The following is an 18,139-nucleotide window of genomic DNA, read 5'->3' as shown; positions in this document are numbered from 1 at the left end:
TTGTGCAAAAGCTTTTTATTTTGATGGTCCTAATAGTTCATTTTTGCTTTTGCTTCCCTTGTCTCTGGAGACATACTGAGTAAGAAGTTGCTGTGGCTGAAGCCGAAGAGGTTTTTCCCTGCTTTCTCCTTGAGGATTTTGATGGCTTCTTACATTGAGGTCTTTCATCCATTTTGAGTTTATTTTTGTATATGGTGTAAGAAAGTGGTCCAGGTTCATTTCTCTGCATGTTGCTGTCCAGTTTTCCCACCACCATTTGCTGAAGAGACTGTCTTTATTCTATTGGATCTTTCCTGCTTTGTCAAAGATTAGCAGGCCATATGTTTGTGGGTCCATTTCTGGGTTCTCTATTCTGTTCCATTGATCTGAGTGTCTGTTTTTGTGCCAGTACCATACTGTCTTGATGATTACAGCTTTGTAATATAGCTTGAAGTCGGGAATTGTGATGCCTCCAGTTTTGGTTTTCTTTTTCAAGATTGCTTTAGCTATTCGGGGTCTTTTCTGGTTCCATACAAATTTTAGAATTGTTTGTTCTAGCTCTGTGAAGAATGCTGGTGTTATTTTGATAGGGACTGCAACATCAACTCATTTTAAAGTTTGTATCCTAGAATTCTACCTTTAAGATCTTATCCTCCAGAATACATGGAAAGATATGAATACATGAGGACAGTCACTGCAGGACTCCTTGTAACAGCAACTGGCTAACAATCAATATGGTTTGCTGAGAAATCACAGCACTTTTGAGCTCGAAATGCCCTCAGCTATCGTTGATTGAATCTGACCCCATCATTTATGGGTAAGTAAAATTATTTCCCCCCAAAGTAAAATAATTTCCTTAAGATCATAATGCTAGTGTGTCAAGTTTGGACTGCAGTGCACACACCGGTTATAAATGTTGCCCTTTGATAGAATGACTCTTACCACAAATCTAAAAGAATTAAATAGAAAGGCCAAGGAAGAAACTGCAAAGAGTTTCTATCTTCTCTTTTTGAGGCAGGTTTTCACAACACTGTTCACCCATTTTGTTTTAAAAAAATATCGAATTTCCCAGGCAGACTTACTCATATTCAAATGCAAATATAAAAGGGCTGGGAAGGGGGCACTCCCAAGTCAAATACAAAAAGCTTTTGAGATTATAACCAGTCAAGTATGTGTCTGCACCAAACACTCTTCTCTCGAAAGATGTACAAATAAGAGTCCTATGGCTTAATTACTTTTAAGGATAAAATGTGAATAACATAAGCCTTATTTCTTTCAAATACATTATCTTACCAAGTTCTATTTTTCTCTTCTTAGACACAAAGGTTAAGGTCAGAGTTAAGATTTCAGTGGGATTGCGCACACATAACGACGAGAGTAACCGAACACCAGGCCTAGCAGTAGGAAAAGCCTCACCCAGAATTAAGTGCAATTTGGATAAAGACAACGAGATTTCGTATGCAAATAAGAGTTAGCTATGCTTCCGTTTCTACGAATTTAGAAGTTAAGGGCTCTCTACAAAGAAATTCAATGTATATTACCTATCTGTTAAGAAGGCACAGATGAGATTCTTCGCATGTTTAGAAATTTCTGCATCTTCTGGGAAACACAGTGAGTTTTTATGATCCATAATTTTGCTATATGTTCCTACAAGTGAATCTGCATAAAATGGAGTATCCCCTAAAATTCCAAGAAAGAAGACACAGAGTGTAACAGAGAATGCAAATTAAACACTTTTCATAATATTTAAATATGTTAACTTTAAATTTGTCAAGTGCATGGAAGGACAAATGAATTCAAGATTTTTCTAGGGCCATTTTTAACTGCAATAGAGTCCTTTAAATGAAGTCCAGTGCTAACTAACCTGAGCAGGCAGGCACCAGAGTAGGCTCAGAATACTGTAAATCAGTGTCATTCAAACTCATTAAATTCAACTCTCAGAGTTGAAAACAACAGCAGGAATTTAAATGGTCCCTTCAAAGGTGTCATGTGAGTTCCTCCAAAGTACATTATTTTCTAAATCCCTAGAAGACTTCAGGCAAATCTTAGAATATATTCTACTTTCAAAAGATCACAAAATACACCTAATGTATCATCAGTTTGGGCCAGAGGTGGGGAGAATGGACAGCTACCAGGGAACACACTCTGCATATAAAGCATTGGAGGGGCGCCTGGGTGGCTCAGTCAGTTGAGCATCGACTTCAGCTCAGGTCACGATCTCACAGTTGGTGAGTTCGAGCCCCGCATCAGGCTCTGTGCTGACAGCTCAGAGCCTGGAGCCTGCTCCGGATTCTGTGTCTTCTCCTGTCTCTGCCCCTCCCATGCTCATGCTGTCTCTCTCCCTGTCTCTCAATAATAAATAAACATTAAAAAAATAATAATAAAAAATAAATAAAGGGATGCACTTCAATAACAAAGGCCCAAAACAATGTAGGTCATACAATGACATGAGTTTAAGCATAGCAAGATCAGTACTACATACACAAGATGGTCACCAAGAGAAGGCAACTTATGCCACAAAAACGGTCCATGGCTAATTATTATTTAAATTTGAGACTTACCAAAATATTCTCTTTTTTTTTTTTTTTTCAGTAATAATCATACTCAACTATCCCACAGATTTCACAGATTTTCTGCTATCAATTTTTTTAGGGACATCCTCTAGAAAATAAATTCTTCAATTTCTAAAAATATATTTTCAACTCTGAAGTTATTTCCTATAATGTTATCAGCCTTATCACACTTGCCCCAGAAAGTAGATTTAGCTATATCTGCCCTCATCCCCAAGCCAGATGATTCAGTCACTGGCTTCCTTAGCCACAAGATATTTTTGTGACCCCAGTACTTTGGAATCAGAAATCTGAAGAATGAAAGTGATGATATAAAAAAAGTCTTGGAATACATGAGCCTTTCAAATTTTGATTTGGTCACAGTGAAAGAAATTATTAAATATGCCTCTGAGTTTTCTGAGAATGAAATATTATTATAAAATATTTTTATCTTGATAGTCAAATTGGTCAATAACTATTAATGATTTTACTAGATTTACTAACCATAGATAAATACAACAGAAGAAACATAGTTGACAAGAATCAATTAGGTAACATAATTACATAAAGTAAAGAGTACTTTTAATCCTCTATTATTACTGAAACAAATATTAACAGCTTTACATTTAAAATATTTACAACAAATACTTGGTCAAGAAAATCTGGGACTGGAGGCCCACTGCAGCTGTATACTTGCTTCTTATTCTAACACTGTCTTCATACAAAAAGGTCTACTGAAAGATTATTTCCAGCACTATACTTTTAATTCCTTTTATAATCCACTAAATCACTGTGTCAGTGCAAGGCTTGGTCTTAATTTTCCAATCACAACCTGTCATAACTGATAAAACTAATTCCACGTTTTTAAAAATTCCACTTCTTTCCACAGCACACAGTTAATTTCCTCATATTTTCAAATTCTTCACTTAAAACTAAAGTGGCATCAGGTGGATTTTTAAAAACAGAAGTTGAAATATTTACTTACCCACCAGCATCTCAAAAAGGAAAACACCCACAGACCACCAATCACATTCTCGCCCATAGTAACCATCACCCCCTTGTGATTTGAGAACCTCGGGTGAAATATAATCAGGTGTTCCAACTGCTGTATCACAATGCACCATGCCTGTCTGGGTAGAGAGCAGAGACCAAGAAAAACAGTTGTATGTAAAACCATAGACACATAAATGCAACTAACTCATTTAATATTATATACACAGTGGCTACAAATTGCTACCAATAGAGCTTCATTGCTGATATAGCTTTAGGAGGACAGGAGGTAAATGTATCATGAAATGCTTAGAAGTGTCAGGATTACGGGAAATCAAGGGTAACTTTTCAACTCTAAAATACAGGAGCCTTCATCACTGAAAGAAGTAAAAAGTGGTACACTGCATGGGAATTCCATGCAAGTCAACACCTTTTGTTACTTTTTCTTACACTACTAATTAGTTAGGAGGGCGGTTACAAGGAAGTACAAAACGCGATCTTAAGGCACTAACCTGGAGAAAAGAATTAGAAGCTTTGGTATTTTCAAAGGAACCGGCAGTATTTAAGATTACAAAGAGCCTAGTTTGGAGGCTGGATAAAAATGGTTCTTATTATTAAGAGAAAAAAATGGGGGAAATAGATCTAATGTTTAAATTAAAAGATCTTAACAGTTTGAAAGCTATACCACCAAGCTGCATATTTAGAAATACAGAGCTGTGGCATGAAGGTTATTTGACAAAATGGTAAAAACACCATTATCTGTGTTTAGTTTTGGTGTGTAATAAGATACTCCCTATCTGATGTCTTTTTGACAAGGATAAGAACTATCATAAATACAAGTACGTGAGTGTGTGTTGTAGCATATACATGTGTGTATGTTTGTATATGTGTGTGGGCTGTAAAATTAAATCAGTATAACAATATAACACTAAATAATACTCATTCACCTTTAGCTCTGTCCAAACTTGCTAAGATTTTATAGATGAATTTAAATGCCCTCCATTTCCTTTACCTGCCCAGTGAAAAGTATGTCACCCACGCTGCTCATAAGGAAGCTACATAAATTCCCCCATACTATTATGACTTTTCTTTGGGAAAAGGAAGTTCCATGTATTTTATAAATATGACTTATGTAAATGTATTTAATAGCAATAAAATGTTAATCATAGGAAATTAATTTCAAAAACAATCTTTTCATTCCTCATATTAGCAACAATTCAATCATTTTACTTTCCCAAGAATATAGCAAATAGAGCATAAAAGCCATTTTAGTTTGAATACAAATAAAATAAAAGTTCTGAAAATAATGGGGCAAATTATGAGGGTGATAATTTGTATGGATCAGTACTTAGGATAAAAGATGAAAAAATCAGTACCTGACTTCAAAATGCAGAGCATAAAACCAATTTTTATCATGGACTATCCTAAACTTCTACTAGAGGAAACATTAAGAGGTTTACTTACTTATTTATTTATTTATTCATTCATTCAATCATTCATTCATTTATTCATTTTCTATTTGAGAGAGAGAGAGAGAGAAAGAGGGAGAGAATCCCAAGTAGGCCCTGCACTATCAGCCCGGGTGGAACCTGAGGCAGGGCTCAATTCCACAAACTGTGAGATCATGACCTCAGCCAAAATCAAAAGTTGGCCACCCAACCGAATCACTCAGGTGCCCCAGAAATTAGACTTAAAAAAAAATTAGTTAGCATTCAAAGGTTTAGAGGAAGGAGAGGAAAGGGTAAGATACAAACGTAACTGGCAGAAAGTTAGGCTGTAAAGGCTTGGATAAGTCAGGCTTGAAAGGAGAGCCCATGACATGACAGCTAGGGCAGAAAAAGAGCAAAAGTAAAGAAACAAGCATGACGTCATATAAAGCACATTCAAGAAACACAGTGAAGTCCCAATCAGCTAACAGTAAAGCTTCACAACAACGAAGACAGGAAAGGTAAGATGGAGACCAAGTTTAATAATCAGTTGCAGAATACTTTCACAGGACTGAAGAACTGAGTTAATAGCACCCTGCTTTTGGAAAAATATTCCAACCATAGTTTCTGACCAGCATATTGGAGGTTGAAATTTTTTTAAAAAAACATTTAGGAAAGATATTTTAAAATTATCTCCTGGAGAAGTTCTCTGTTCTGTTCCAGTTCTGTATGAGTACAGAATCCACATTTATGACAAGTCTCTTAACGTATTCTAAAGAAATACAGGAAGGACAAACCAGAAACTAAAAAGACCTGGTTTACCTACGGGGTGGTGGGTGAGAGAACAGGGTGGAAAGAAGGAAGTATGGGAGTGGGGTAGTAGGAGTAAGGAGGCAGGGATCCTTCTCTGAGCATGCAATTGTACAGTTTTAATCTTAAAACCAGGGAAATGTTTCACACATCTTAAAAACTATAAATAAACAATTAATATCAACCAGGATGTGTGTGAGGGAGGTACACTAAATGGAATACATATAGTAAGAAACGAACCTGTTTTGTAAATTAACAACATAACCACAATAAATGGGGTAAGGATAAAAGAAATGACCTAAGTAACTTTGGAAAACAGTATCTTTAACATATACTATAAGGCTAAACACAAAAGGAACTGCACAAAAAATAATACATTCTAATTAATAAATCTGTTTGTCACAGAGGTAGGAATTGGTAATTCTGAAATAATTTTAAGTGTATCCTAGAGGTGAACAAGTAGGTAAATATAGTGTAGACAATGAGAGCCAGGTTTCTCATTGACTGAAAAAGCAATTATCAAACAGAAAGGAGGAGGATGCGAATGAACCCTGCGGTGTAGGACAAGAATCAGAATTATCAGTATGAACTCAGAACTTTTAGTAGCCTATATATACAGACCCATAAGTACAGAATTAAATACGAATGTGTGTGCATGTTTAGCACATATAGTCTATTTGGTATACACGTGTCTGCTGACCAGGCCTAGAAATAATGACACTCCAGGGGCAAGAAGCACATCGAGCACCCAAATACTGATTTCTAAACACCATTCTTTTTGTTGTTAAGTTTTATTTATTTATTTTGAGAGACAGAGAGCGTGGGGTAGAGGAGGGGCAGAGAAGGAGAGAGAGAGAATCGCCAGCAGGGTTTGTACTGCCAGCAGAGAGCCCGACATGGGGCTCGAACCCACGAACCGCGAGATCGTGACCTGAGCCGAAACCAAGAGTCAGACACTCAATCAACTGACTGAGCCACCCAGGTGCCCCTCTAAATCCCATTCTTGAATAAAAGAAATCTGAGCTTCTTAGAGAAGCAACTGATTCCAGAGCTGGGACAGAGAAAATACAAGACAAGTCTTCGACTTACACTGCCAAAAAAGAAGAAAATGCTCCAAAAAGGAGGTGTGTCCAAAGGACATAGGAGTAACCTGAGGAGCTTTTGCAAGATAAGAAAACTCTGGAGTTTCAAGGTATGAGTAGGAATCTGCCAAGTAAACTGTATTCAACATCATATATGAAGGTCAGGAATCGTGAAATTATTGATTTCATGGCATAAAAAACAACTAAATGTGATTTAAGACCCCTGAACCATAAGGTACAAAAGGTCAAATGATAGAGAATGAGGGTGAAAAGTGGAAGGTATCATGTCATCATAAGAAGCTTTGTATGATGGGGCGCGTGGGTGGCTCAATCAGTTAAGCGTCCGACTTCGGCTCAGGTCATAATCTCACAGTTTGAGTTCAAGCCCCGCGTTGGGCTCTGTGCTGACAGCTCGGAGCTCAGAGCCTGCTTCAGATTCTATGTCTTCTTCTCTCTCTGCCCCTCCCCAATTTGTTCTCTATGTCTCTCAAAAAATAAATAAACATAAAAAAAAAATTTTTTTTTAAAGAGAAAGAAAGAAAGAAAGAAAGAAAGAAAGAAAGAAAGAAAGAGAGAGAGAGAGAAAGAAGCTTCATAGGACAAGCTAAGGAGTTTGAACTTTATTCAGTCGATGACAGAAATCTAAGCAGGAGAGCAACAAAAACAGGTATGTATTTTCAAAAACTTCCTCAAAAATACTTTAAATAGATCAGATTAAATGGCTGCTAAAATATATCTTGCGTTTTATAATGGATAAAATATCATAAATGGGGAGATTTACTAAAAACACAAAATCAGTCCATCACAAATCATGAGGTTGGTCCAGGAAACTATTCTTAAATGCTTGCTGTAATGGGGCACCTGGGTGGCTCAGTCGGTTGAGCATCTGACTCGGTTTCAGCTCAGGTCATGATCTAATGTTTCTTGGGTTCGGGCCCTGCATCAGGCTCTGTGCTGACAGCAGGGAGCCTACATGGGAATCTCTGCCTTCCTCTCTCTCTCCCAGTCCCTTCCCCACTCACATGCTATCTCTCTCAAAAATAAATAGACATTTATGGGGCGCCTGCGCTCAGTCGGTTGAGCGTCTGACTTCGGCTCAGGTCATGATCTTGCTGGGTTTGTGGGTTCGAGGCCCGCGTCAAGCTCTGTGCTGACACTTCAGAGCCTGGAGCCTCCTTCAGATTCTGTGTCTTCTCCTCTCTCTGCCCTTCCCATGCTCATGCCGTCTCTCAATAATAAATAAACGTTAAAAAAAAACCCAGACATTTAAAAAATAATAATAAATGCTTCCTGTGAAAGTGGGAAAACTTGTAAATGGAGTTCTTAATTATCAGACACATTAAGGCCTCAGCTTGACTGCTACATAGGCAGGAGTCTATTTGCTTCATTTTAATAATTAAAAATAAGTACTTGCACCAGGAACTCCTTTCTCAAATAGGCACATCCCCTGCCTCATAACCTTCTTGGGCTAGCGGAAAGTCCTACTTCTTCTTGTGTTCTATCTAAAAACAGCCCAACTGGTTTAGAAGCCCATCTCCGTTCGCACTACACAGTGCTCCAGGCACAAAAAGCTGCCTGTTATTCCAGTTATCTCCTGGGGTACCAATTATTACTTTCATTTGGGCTCTGGTTACAAAGCTGCATAGCTTTTGAATGGTCTGTCCCGACCTCGTCCAAAAACCTGTTCTTCTTCATGTATAATTTTGCAGAAAATAGGGTTTTTTCAGAAACCCAAGTAGAAACACCTCCATTTTTAAAAACTGATGTCATTTCTAGAAGGGTTATGAACAGTAACAATTTGCCAATTAGCTTTTAAAGAAGTATAGCCTCAATTTAATCAAATAGTATACACTAGAATATTCAGGGTTATAATTTTACATTATTTCTAGGTAATTTAAAACACTAATGTAAAACGTGCCTTAAAAGTTGGTAAAGTGGCTATGAAGTGCCTAATGACGAGCAAAGGAGAAACTCAATTTACCCAACACAGCAAGTAATTCCAATAGCCGTACTTCTCGGCTATCATGGAGATACACCTAGATATAAATATACTACACTGGGGCATTCACGTACATCTACATATTTTTTCCAGAGAGAAAAAGAATAACAGCATCAAAAAAACCCTGTATTAACCACAATTTATTAATGAGCGAACTTAATGAGATATACCATTACTCTTAATGAACTGTGACAGTAACAAATTAGTCTAGTCCTTGTATAATTTTTAGTTGTATTTTATTTTTGCATTTATCCATGGCATATTGTTTCATATGATGCCAGAAGAGCTAAAAAATAATTTGAGAATTTCGGTCAATATTGTAGTAAAGGGTTGGCAAACTTTCCTTTAAAGGGCCAATAAATATTTTAGATTTTGTGGCCACACAGGATCTCTATCTACTACCTTCTCTCTTTTTTTTTAAACGATCTTTTAAAACTGGACAAACCGTTTTTAGTACAAGACAGGCCACAGGCCAGACCTGACCCACACCCCAGGGTGCTGATACTATCCACAGACAAGCAGACGAAAGAGAATGAAGCCAGGAGCACCTCTAACAGCTTTGAGGCCATAACGAGAATCAAACAGAGGCAGATAAAGTGATGAACTTGAAATATGCAACAGCACTATTTACATTAACAGCTAAAATAACAAGATTATGAATTCTATGTACTACAGTTTTTGGTTTTTTTGTTTTTTTTTTTTAATTTTTTTTTAATGTTTATTTATTTTTGAGACAGAGAGAGACAGAGCATGAACGGGGGAGGGTCACAGAGAGAAGGAGACACAGAATCCGAAACAGGCTCCAGGCTCTGAGCTGTCAGCACAGAGCCTGACGCGGGGCTTGAACCCATGAACCGTGAGACCATGACCTGAGCCGAAGCCGGACGCTTAACCGACTGAGCCACCCAGGCGCCCCTGTACTACAGTTTTTAATAAAAAACTCCTTTGTTCTTCAACATACATAGTTGTTCTCATCATTATTATCACTTGAGGCATGGAAGTTTGGGGTAAAACAAACAACATTTTTAAACTTCAATATTTAAAAAATACCTATTTCACTACATGGAAAATAAGAATTTCTGTTCGAAAGACACAAACGGGTAGCTGACCGGAAGATCTGTGGAATCACTATCGAGATTACATAAGGAATTCTTCACTTCAACAAGTTGCTTTTAAAAGGGTCAAAAGACACACACAAGTAATTCAAGAGATAAACGACTGGCAATTACGTGAAGAAAAGTCTGCTATCATTAGTTATGAAAGAAATGCAATTTCTTTTTTAAGCTACTACCTTACACCCATGGAACTGGTAAGAGTTAGAGAGTGAGTAATAGGAAGGGGGAGTGACGCCACGGAGACAGGGTCGCTAATGCACTACCAGCAGGGGCTGTGACAATCACAGCCATTCCAGAGGTCAGGTAGTTCGTACTTTACGTATCCTCTGAGTCAGCAGTCCCACCTCTAGGCATGTATTAGAGGAAACCCTTGTCAGAATACACATGGGCCACACCTAAAGATGTTCAGCATCTAAGTTTAACTAGGTTCAACATGGCACTGTTGGTGGCAGGGGAATGGACGTGGCCTAGGAATCCAACATAAGGGGGAATAAGTGAAATTAACAGATAGACCCTACGGAATACTAAGAAGCAATGAGCTAATTTACATATATTAGAAAAGATATAAAACAGTGTTGAGCGAAGAAAGTTTAAAAAAATGACATTCATGCCATGATACCATTTATACATATGTACATCATATCGATAGCGTGCAAGAACTTATAGTAAACACATGACACTGGTTGTTTATCAGGGAGAGAGAGAATAAGACTGAAACAGAAAGGGGGAAAACATTATAAACTAAAAACAAGATGAAGCCTTTCTGTTGACTACTAACAACAATAAGCGATGAACCAAGGATTATAATTAGCTCAGCTATATGTACCTGACTTAAAAAATAGTACATAATTATATAAACCACATTTTATTTTGTCTTATTAAGAGACAATTTAAGATATTTAAATTGCTAAATTTAGTATTCACTTACGTGCTTGTAAGATTATGCTATAAATACCATATTCTGTCCTGTTTCTCACACTCTATATACCCCTCTTTCCTTAGTCATTTTTATTTTTACTACCCTAAGGTAGTAAAGGTTTAGCATCCTATTAGAAATTATTTTATACTTTATTTTCATTGAAGATAATTTTTACTATTAACCATTTCATACCACAGGAGGGAGCTCTGGGGACAAATGCTCCATCTATTAAACACGGACTCATGAATGCAGAACACGGACACAAGGACAAAATCCAGGAAGGAGACCAAAGGAGAAAGGAATGTTAAGTATTAGTTGAGTAGACAGGACGTACAAACCTAGATACGTGAAAATGGCCTGTGAAACACAGCACAAATTCTAAATAAGTAAGAACATTAGGAACGTGATCCATCAGGTTAGGATTGTAAGGAAGACTTTCTAAATGAGGTAAAATCTGAGCTGAGCTTGGAACATTACAGATCGCTGATGGGGGCAGTAGGATCGACAGGAGTGAATGCCACGCAGGTGGCATGAGGAAGAGGCAAAGAGAAGGAAAATCAGCTTACTTCTCAACAAGTATCTTTATAAGATATTCTTTTTTTCTTTGATAAAGTATTGTGGTTATGAAATATGAACAGCGATATAGGCATACTGGAAGGTTATAAACACCATACAGAAGATGGCATCCAGTCCGCTGTCCGTTTATATTAACATTTAGAAAGTCTGATGGATGTAAGTCACCCCCCAAGATCCAATAGGGAAACTAAAAAACGAACAGGAATTACACGGTACACTTATAGAGAAAAAGAGATAAATTTTACAACAGGAATAAAATCAACATAATCGGCTATGACGTTAACACTACTGAATCTACTGATCAAAATGTGAATTGTTTACCAGGTAAAGTACACAACAGATGATGCTCCCAAATTTATTCAATGTGGTTGACGCAGACAGGGTTAGCAGGTGATAGGATCATAAACTTCTTACCTTAGCTTTTTTTTTTTTAAAGGAAAAATACAGAAATAATAATGGTGATGGAAAAACCCATGTACCTTAATTTATATTTTGTGTCTTATTTCTTCACCTGGATCATTTTACACATGCAGTGGTTTCGATTGGTAGCAACTGTTTATCAACATTCTATGAGGAAGATGCCTCAAGTTATTTGCATTCTTATTTCTCTTATATTCACCAAATCCAATGCTACATAATTATAAATAAAGCACTCTGTAACAAGATGATCAGTTAAAAAAAGTTTTGTTTCAGTCACTACACAGTTAGCAAAACTAAATTTATCTTTGCTCAAAAAAAATAAAGATTTGAAGTTTCTTTTATTTTTGTTTTTAAAAAGTAGCATTTTTGGGGGAGCCTGGTGGCTCAGTCAGTTCAGCGTCTGACTTTGTTTCAGGTCATAATCTCACGGTCCGTGAGTTCAAGCCCCATGTCGGGCTCTGTGCTGACAGCTCAGAGCCTGGAGCCTGCTTCGGATTCTGTGTCTCCCCCTCTCTCTGCTGCTCCCCAGCTCATGCTCTGTCTCTCTCTCTCTCTCTCAAAAATAAATAAAGATTAAAAAAACTGTTTTTTAAAGTAGCATTTTTTTACTTGCTGATTACTTACTTCATCCATCTTCATACATGTGCCAAAATCTGCTAACTTGAGATGTCCATGTTTATCCAAGAGCATGTTGTCAGGCTTTACATCTCTGTGAATGAGACCCATGGAGTGTATGGCATCCAGAGCAAGAACGACTTCAGCAGTATAAAATTTGGCCCACTTTTCAGGTACATCGTAGTTACTCATAAGGTTTACAAGATCTCCACCAGGCATGTACTCCATTACCATGTACAGATACTTATCATCTTGAAAAGCACAAAAGAGCTGGAAAACAAAACGGGAAGGAAAAACATTTTTTTAGAAAAAAGAAAACCAAAAGCTTAATAGGAACAAAACCCAAAAGTATCATTACTGCTGAAAAAGGCAAATTATTTTACAAGCAAGAGAGTTTAATTTTATGAAATCTTTGATTTTAGATTTGGACATCTTTAATGGAAAAGGAAGTATCAGACAAAACTTTGTATATGGTTATCTTCCTCATGCTTATTGACAAGAAATACATAAATGAGTCATTTTCCCTCTTAGAGAATACAAAAATCTATTTAAATAGAAATATTTTAAAAGAGGGGCGCCTGGGTGGCTCAGTCGGGCAAGCGTCCGCCTTGGGCTCAGGTCACGATCTTGCAATCCATGAGTTCGGGCCCTGCATCAAGCTCTGTGCTGACGCAGAGCCTGGAGCCTGCCTCAGACTCACTCTCACTCTCTGTCCCTCCCTTGCTCATGCTCTCTCTCGCAAAAATAAACAAACATTAAAAAAAAGAAAAGAAATATTTTTAAAAGAGAAACAGTAAAAATGAGGAACATACAAGGTAAAAAAAAAAAAAAAAAAACCCCAAAGAATTCATAATTAAAAAAAACAGCTTTCCGAAAACAAAACAAGTTACTGCACCTAATTCACAGAGAAGAAAGCTGAGGAGATAGAGACAGTTGAGAAAAACCTTTGAGGTACCACATTCGATGGACAGAAGAAGAGGGAGTAAGCACCACACCACTGGAAAAGAGCGAGTCCCTGGTAGCCACAGTTAATAAAACAGGGCCTTCTCCTCTCCTATTCTCCACGGTTTGCTCCTAAGCAGCATATGGCAGGTGCTACCAGCACCTAGACTAGAGCAGTGGCAGTGGGACCAGAGATATTACACCTAGCTAGGTTGCTACTGACCCCCCCAGAGAGACAGGAATCACAAATTCAGAAGAAAAGTTATCTGTATATTCCACCCACGTCCCACCCCACCCCCCCAGAAGCAAGCAACGCAAACAGAAAAGGTTTCCATAAATAGGGAAAAACTAGAACCGAAGCAATAACTCATGCTCAAAGTAAAGAAAAAGAATTCCTAGAAATCAATCATTTCAAACAAACAAACAACGTAATGGGAAAATGAGGAGACTTAAGCACGCATAAGAAGATACTCACATAAGAAGATATTCAAAGACGAAAAGGCATGAAATTTCATTAAAGAAAGGTAAATTTAAATCACTGTGAAACAAACACCGCTTCACAAGCACAAAAATGATCAACTTTTAAAAGTGACAATACCAAGTGCTGGCAAGGACAAAGGGAACTTAGAAACTAAACCTCTATAACCACATTGAAAAAAAAAGCTATTACCACCTACTAAGATAGACTACAGGTACCCCAAAACGCCACTCCTAGGAATAAACGCAGCAGAATTAAGTACAAGAACATTTACAGGGCACCTGGGTGGCTCAGTTGGTTAAGCGTCCGACTTCGGGTCAGGTCATGATCTCACGGTTCGTGAGTTCAGGCCCCGCGTCGGGCTCTGTGCTGACAGCTCAGAGCCTGGAGCCTGCTTCTGATTCCGTGTCTCCCTCCCCTCAGCTCCTCCCCTGCTCACACTCTGTCTCTCTCTCAAAAATAAATAAAGATTAAAAAAAAGAAATTAAAAAGAAGAAACATTTACACTACTTGTAACAAATAAAATGTTGAAATATACCAATAAATTATGATATATACATGCAATGGAATAAAACACAGCAATGAAATTAATAAACTGTAGCAATCTAGATTAGATAAGTCTTTCCAACATAATGCTGAACAAAAAAGCTAGATACAAAAGAGGTATTCAGCGATTTCACTTATATAAAGTTCAAAAAACAGGAAAACTAAAGATCATGGGTGCTTGTTTAGGTGATACACGAGAAGGAAAAGCAAGGAAATGATTACTAATAAAGTCAGAAGAGTGGTTATTTTCGGGGGAACACACGGAGGTAGTGATTAGGAAAGAGTGCAAGAGAACTTCTGGAATTCTGGCAATGTTTATTTTTTGACCTGAGTAGTAAATACTTGGGTGTTGCTTTGTGATAAATCCTGTTGTTTGTTTTATATATTTCTCGGTGTATGTCACAAATAAAATCTTTTTTTTTTTTTTTTTTTTTTTTAAAGTATGACATGGGGCACCTGGGTGGTTTAGCCGGTTAAGCGTACAACTTTGGCTCACGGTTCCTGGGTTCGAATCCCACATCAGGCTCTGTTCTGACAGCTCGGAGCCTGGAGCCTGCTTCAGATTCTATGTCTCCCTCCCTCCCCCTGCTTGTGCTCTTTCTCCCAAAAACAAACATGAAGAAAAAAATTTTTAAGACAAAAAAAAAATATTTTAAAGTATGACAAAAATAAAGCAGGACTCAAAAGGAAATTTATAACTTCAAATGCATTTATAGGTATTTCTCCTTATCCTTTCACTATCCAATAATCACACAGGTCTCTGCACTGTAAAGTAAGGACAATAAAAATTAGGCAGATAAAGAAACTAGAAAAGAACAATATACATCTAAAGAAAACTGGAGCTATGGAATTTTTTTAAAGCAGTAAATACTTACAAAAAAAAAAAACAAAGTAAGGGTGTTATTTTGTAAATAAAACAAAAAAAACATGTTAAGACTAAAAAATGTACATATACTCTATTCAATACAAAAGTGGAAAAGAAGACGGATACCGTCACAGAAAATATAAACTGACAAGAGGTAAATAAAAACCTGAATTAGTCAAAAATCACATGAGAAAAATAAAAAGGATGATAAAAGATCTAGTTGGGAAGAAGGAAAGGAGGGTTGAGTACAGAAAAAACATCCGAGTTTTAGGACAGCAAGCGCTCTCTCAGAAGAAAGGGAGAAAAGACTGGGTAGGAGAGCAAAAAGTCTTTCAAGAATTCTTGTAATTTTTTAGTACTTCAAAATTAAAAGATTAAAATTAGCTATGGAAAAATGTTAAAATTTTCTAAACATATGTAAGACCAAAACCAAAGAATGCTTCCAGATGGCTTATCAGGCAAGCAAGAAAAGCCATTTACCAACAGCGAATTAATTAAGTTGTGTTCCACTGCATCAGCAGAAGAAATGTGTCCAGCGGAAATCAACTCGACGCTATCAGTCTTTCAACAACAGTTGCTCAAGGAGTTGAGGACACTGGGGGCAATATCAGTAGTCAGTTAAAAAACAAGGTAAATGATTTTGAGTGGTTTTTCTCAGCTCTTGGTGAGTCAACAGATGTTGCTGACACTATGCAGTTATTACCATTTATTGGAGGAGTGAGTGCCAAATATGAAGTAAAGAATTAGCCTCTATAAACAGTCTGCATAGGTCAACTACAGGCAAAAATATTTTCGAAGGAGCTGAGAAAACACTAATTCAGTACAAACTGAAGTAGGTGTGTTAACAAAAGACGGTGGTAAAAATATATGTGGAGCAGAAAAGGTTTTCACTGGACAAATTTACAAAGCTTGTGAAAATGTATGACATTTAAGTCTGGAGTCAGTCTCTGTAATACTGATCTTATATAAGAACTCAGTGGAAAATACATTTGAATCTCATGTCATAAATGAACACTATTAATGGTTGTTATTTGCTCTTTGTGGACTTAACCATCTTCATCTGTTTTTGTCAGAAATAGAAGATGTGTATCCTGACTCACTTTCCATACAGCAGTTCAATCAACGGCTTAGCACTGGTAAAGTTTTACTGCAATGATCTGAGCTTAGAGCTGAAACTGAAATTTTTCTCATCAAGACCATCCTCAACTACTATTACTGAACACTCAATAGCATGGAAATTAGCCTTAGCTGCAGCCTTAATAATGTTTCGTAATTAATACAACCTAAAATGACAAGGTAAAATAGGGCTTATCTACAAAACTTAAACTTTTGATGACAGCTAACACCAAGCCCCTTTTTATACTTCCCATTGCTGTCAAAATCAAAACAAGAAGTGAGCTCTCCACTCAAGTGCACAAATTTGCAAGGGATGTATTTTCTGAGCTCAAACTACAGTCTCACAGTTCCAACAGGATTTTTTTTTTCTTTTTGCTGTTTCATGTTTCAAAATCCATTTAAACTCTGTAATTGAGAAGCTTCTACCCAATCTGCAGTTGGAAGTAACTAACCTGCAGTGTGATGACACTGTTACAATGTAAATATCAAGATAAGAATTCAACAGAATTCTATAAACATCTTCCAAGTGATAAATATGCTCAATCAGAATACTCTGCTCGACGTCAACATCAAGTCATAAATAAGGTATTGGTATATACTCGTAACAAGTGATGAAAATGGCACTTTACCTCTGTAGTCTTTCCCTAAAAACTCATAACCTGAATCTAAATAATGAGAAAAACATCAAATTCTAATAGAAGACTATACACATATCCTACGGTATTAACTGATAAGTAATCCTTAAAGTTGTAATGGTCATCAAAAACAAGGAAGTCTGAGAAATTCCCATAGCCAAGAGGAGCCTAAGAAGATACGATAACTAAATGTAGTAACGTACTATCTTGGATGGGATCCTGGAACAGAAAAAGAGCACAGGTAAAAATGAAGAAAATCTGAACCAATTATGGACTTCGGTTAATATAATGTATCAATACTGGTTCATTATTTGTAACAAATGTACAAAACTATGATGTTAATAGAGGAGACATTACGGGGTGGGAGGGTGGTGGTATTATGAGAGCTCTCTACCATCTCCTCAAGTTTTTCTATAAATGTAAAACTTTTTAAAAATAAATCCTATTAATAAATAAAAAATAAACCATATGCTGTTGGATAATAGTATCTGGCAGTACCTACCTGTGTGAAAAGGTATTTTCTAATAAAATATGTAAAATATCTTATTACACATTAGCATTAATAGAACATCTACAAACATTGACTGTGAACCCCAATTCAACAAAATGTTATTGCCCCAGAAAATAAATTCACTCTTCTCCTTAACAGACTTGTATTTTAAAAAATTGTACTTTTTATCACATTTTGAATTTCATCAACAATGTGTACAAATGTGTTTTCTCATTATATAAACTATCAACGTAAAATCTTTGATTTGTGGCCATCTTGGGCCACAAAGTTTAAAATATGTACTAACTGCCCCTTTACAAAAAAAAAAAAAATTGCCAATTTCTGGTGTGACTGAACCATGGTAAGACTGGCCATGGTTGGTAACTGTTGAGGCTGACTGAACAGTACACAGGGATTCAATATACCTTCTTTCTACTTTGGGGTACATTCGAAATTTATCATAATAAATTTTAAAAGCTAAAATATTTGTCATTAAATATACTGAAAATTTTTGCTTAAAGATTTGCAAGCAAGGGGCACCTGGGTGACTCAGTCCATTAAGTGTCCAACTTCAGCTCAGGTCATG

General features: G+C 36.8%; 1 protein-coding gene across 5 annotated transcripts in view; it reads right to left on the bottom strand.

Moving 5' to 3' along the window:
* ROCK2 (Rho associated coiled-coil containing protein kinase 2) overlaps positions 1-18,139 on the bottom strand; it is a 134,217-nt gene that overhangs the window by 39,053 nt on the left and 77,025 nt on the right. For all 5 annotated transcript variants that reach the window (XM_053891152.1, XM_053891153.1, XM_053891155.1 and 2 more), the window contains exons 5-7: positions 12,491-12,751; positions 3,514-3,658; positions 1,521-1,659 (exon numbers count right to left, since the gene is read on the bottom strand). In XM_053891152.1, the coding sequence (XP_053747127.1) occupies positions 1,521-1,659; positions 3,514-3,658; positions 12,491-12,751 (545 nt within the window). The remainder of the gene's footprint in view (positions 1-1,520; positions 1,660-3,513; positions 3,659-12,490; positions 12,752-18,139) is intronic.

This window comes from Panthera pardus, unplaced genomic scaffold, assembly GCF_024362965.1.
Source record: "Panthera pardus isolate Hobbes unplaced genomic scaffold, ASM2436296v1 HiC_scaffold_26, whole genome shotgun sequence".
Lineage (NCBI taxonomy): Eukaryota > Metazoa > Chordata > Mammalia > Carnivora > Felidae > Panthera > Panthera pardus.
The sequence above is the reverse complement of the archived record's forward strand: the minus strand, read 5'-3'. Positions and strand labels throughout refer to the sequence as shown.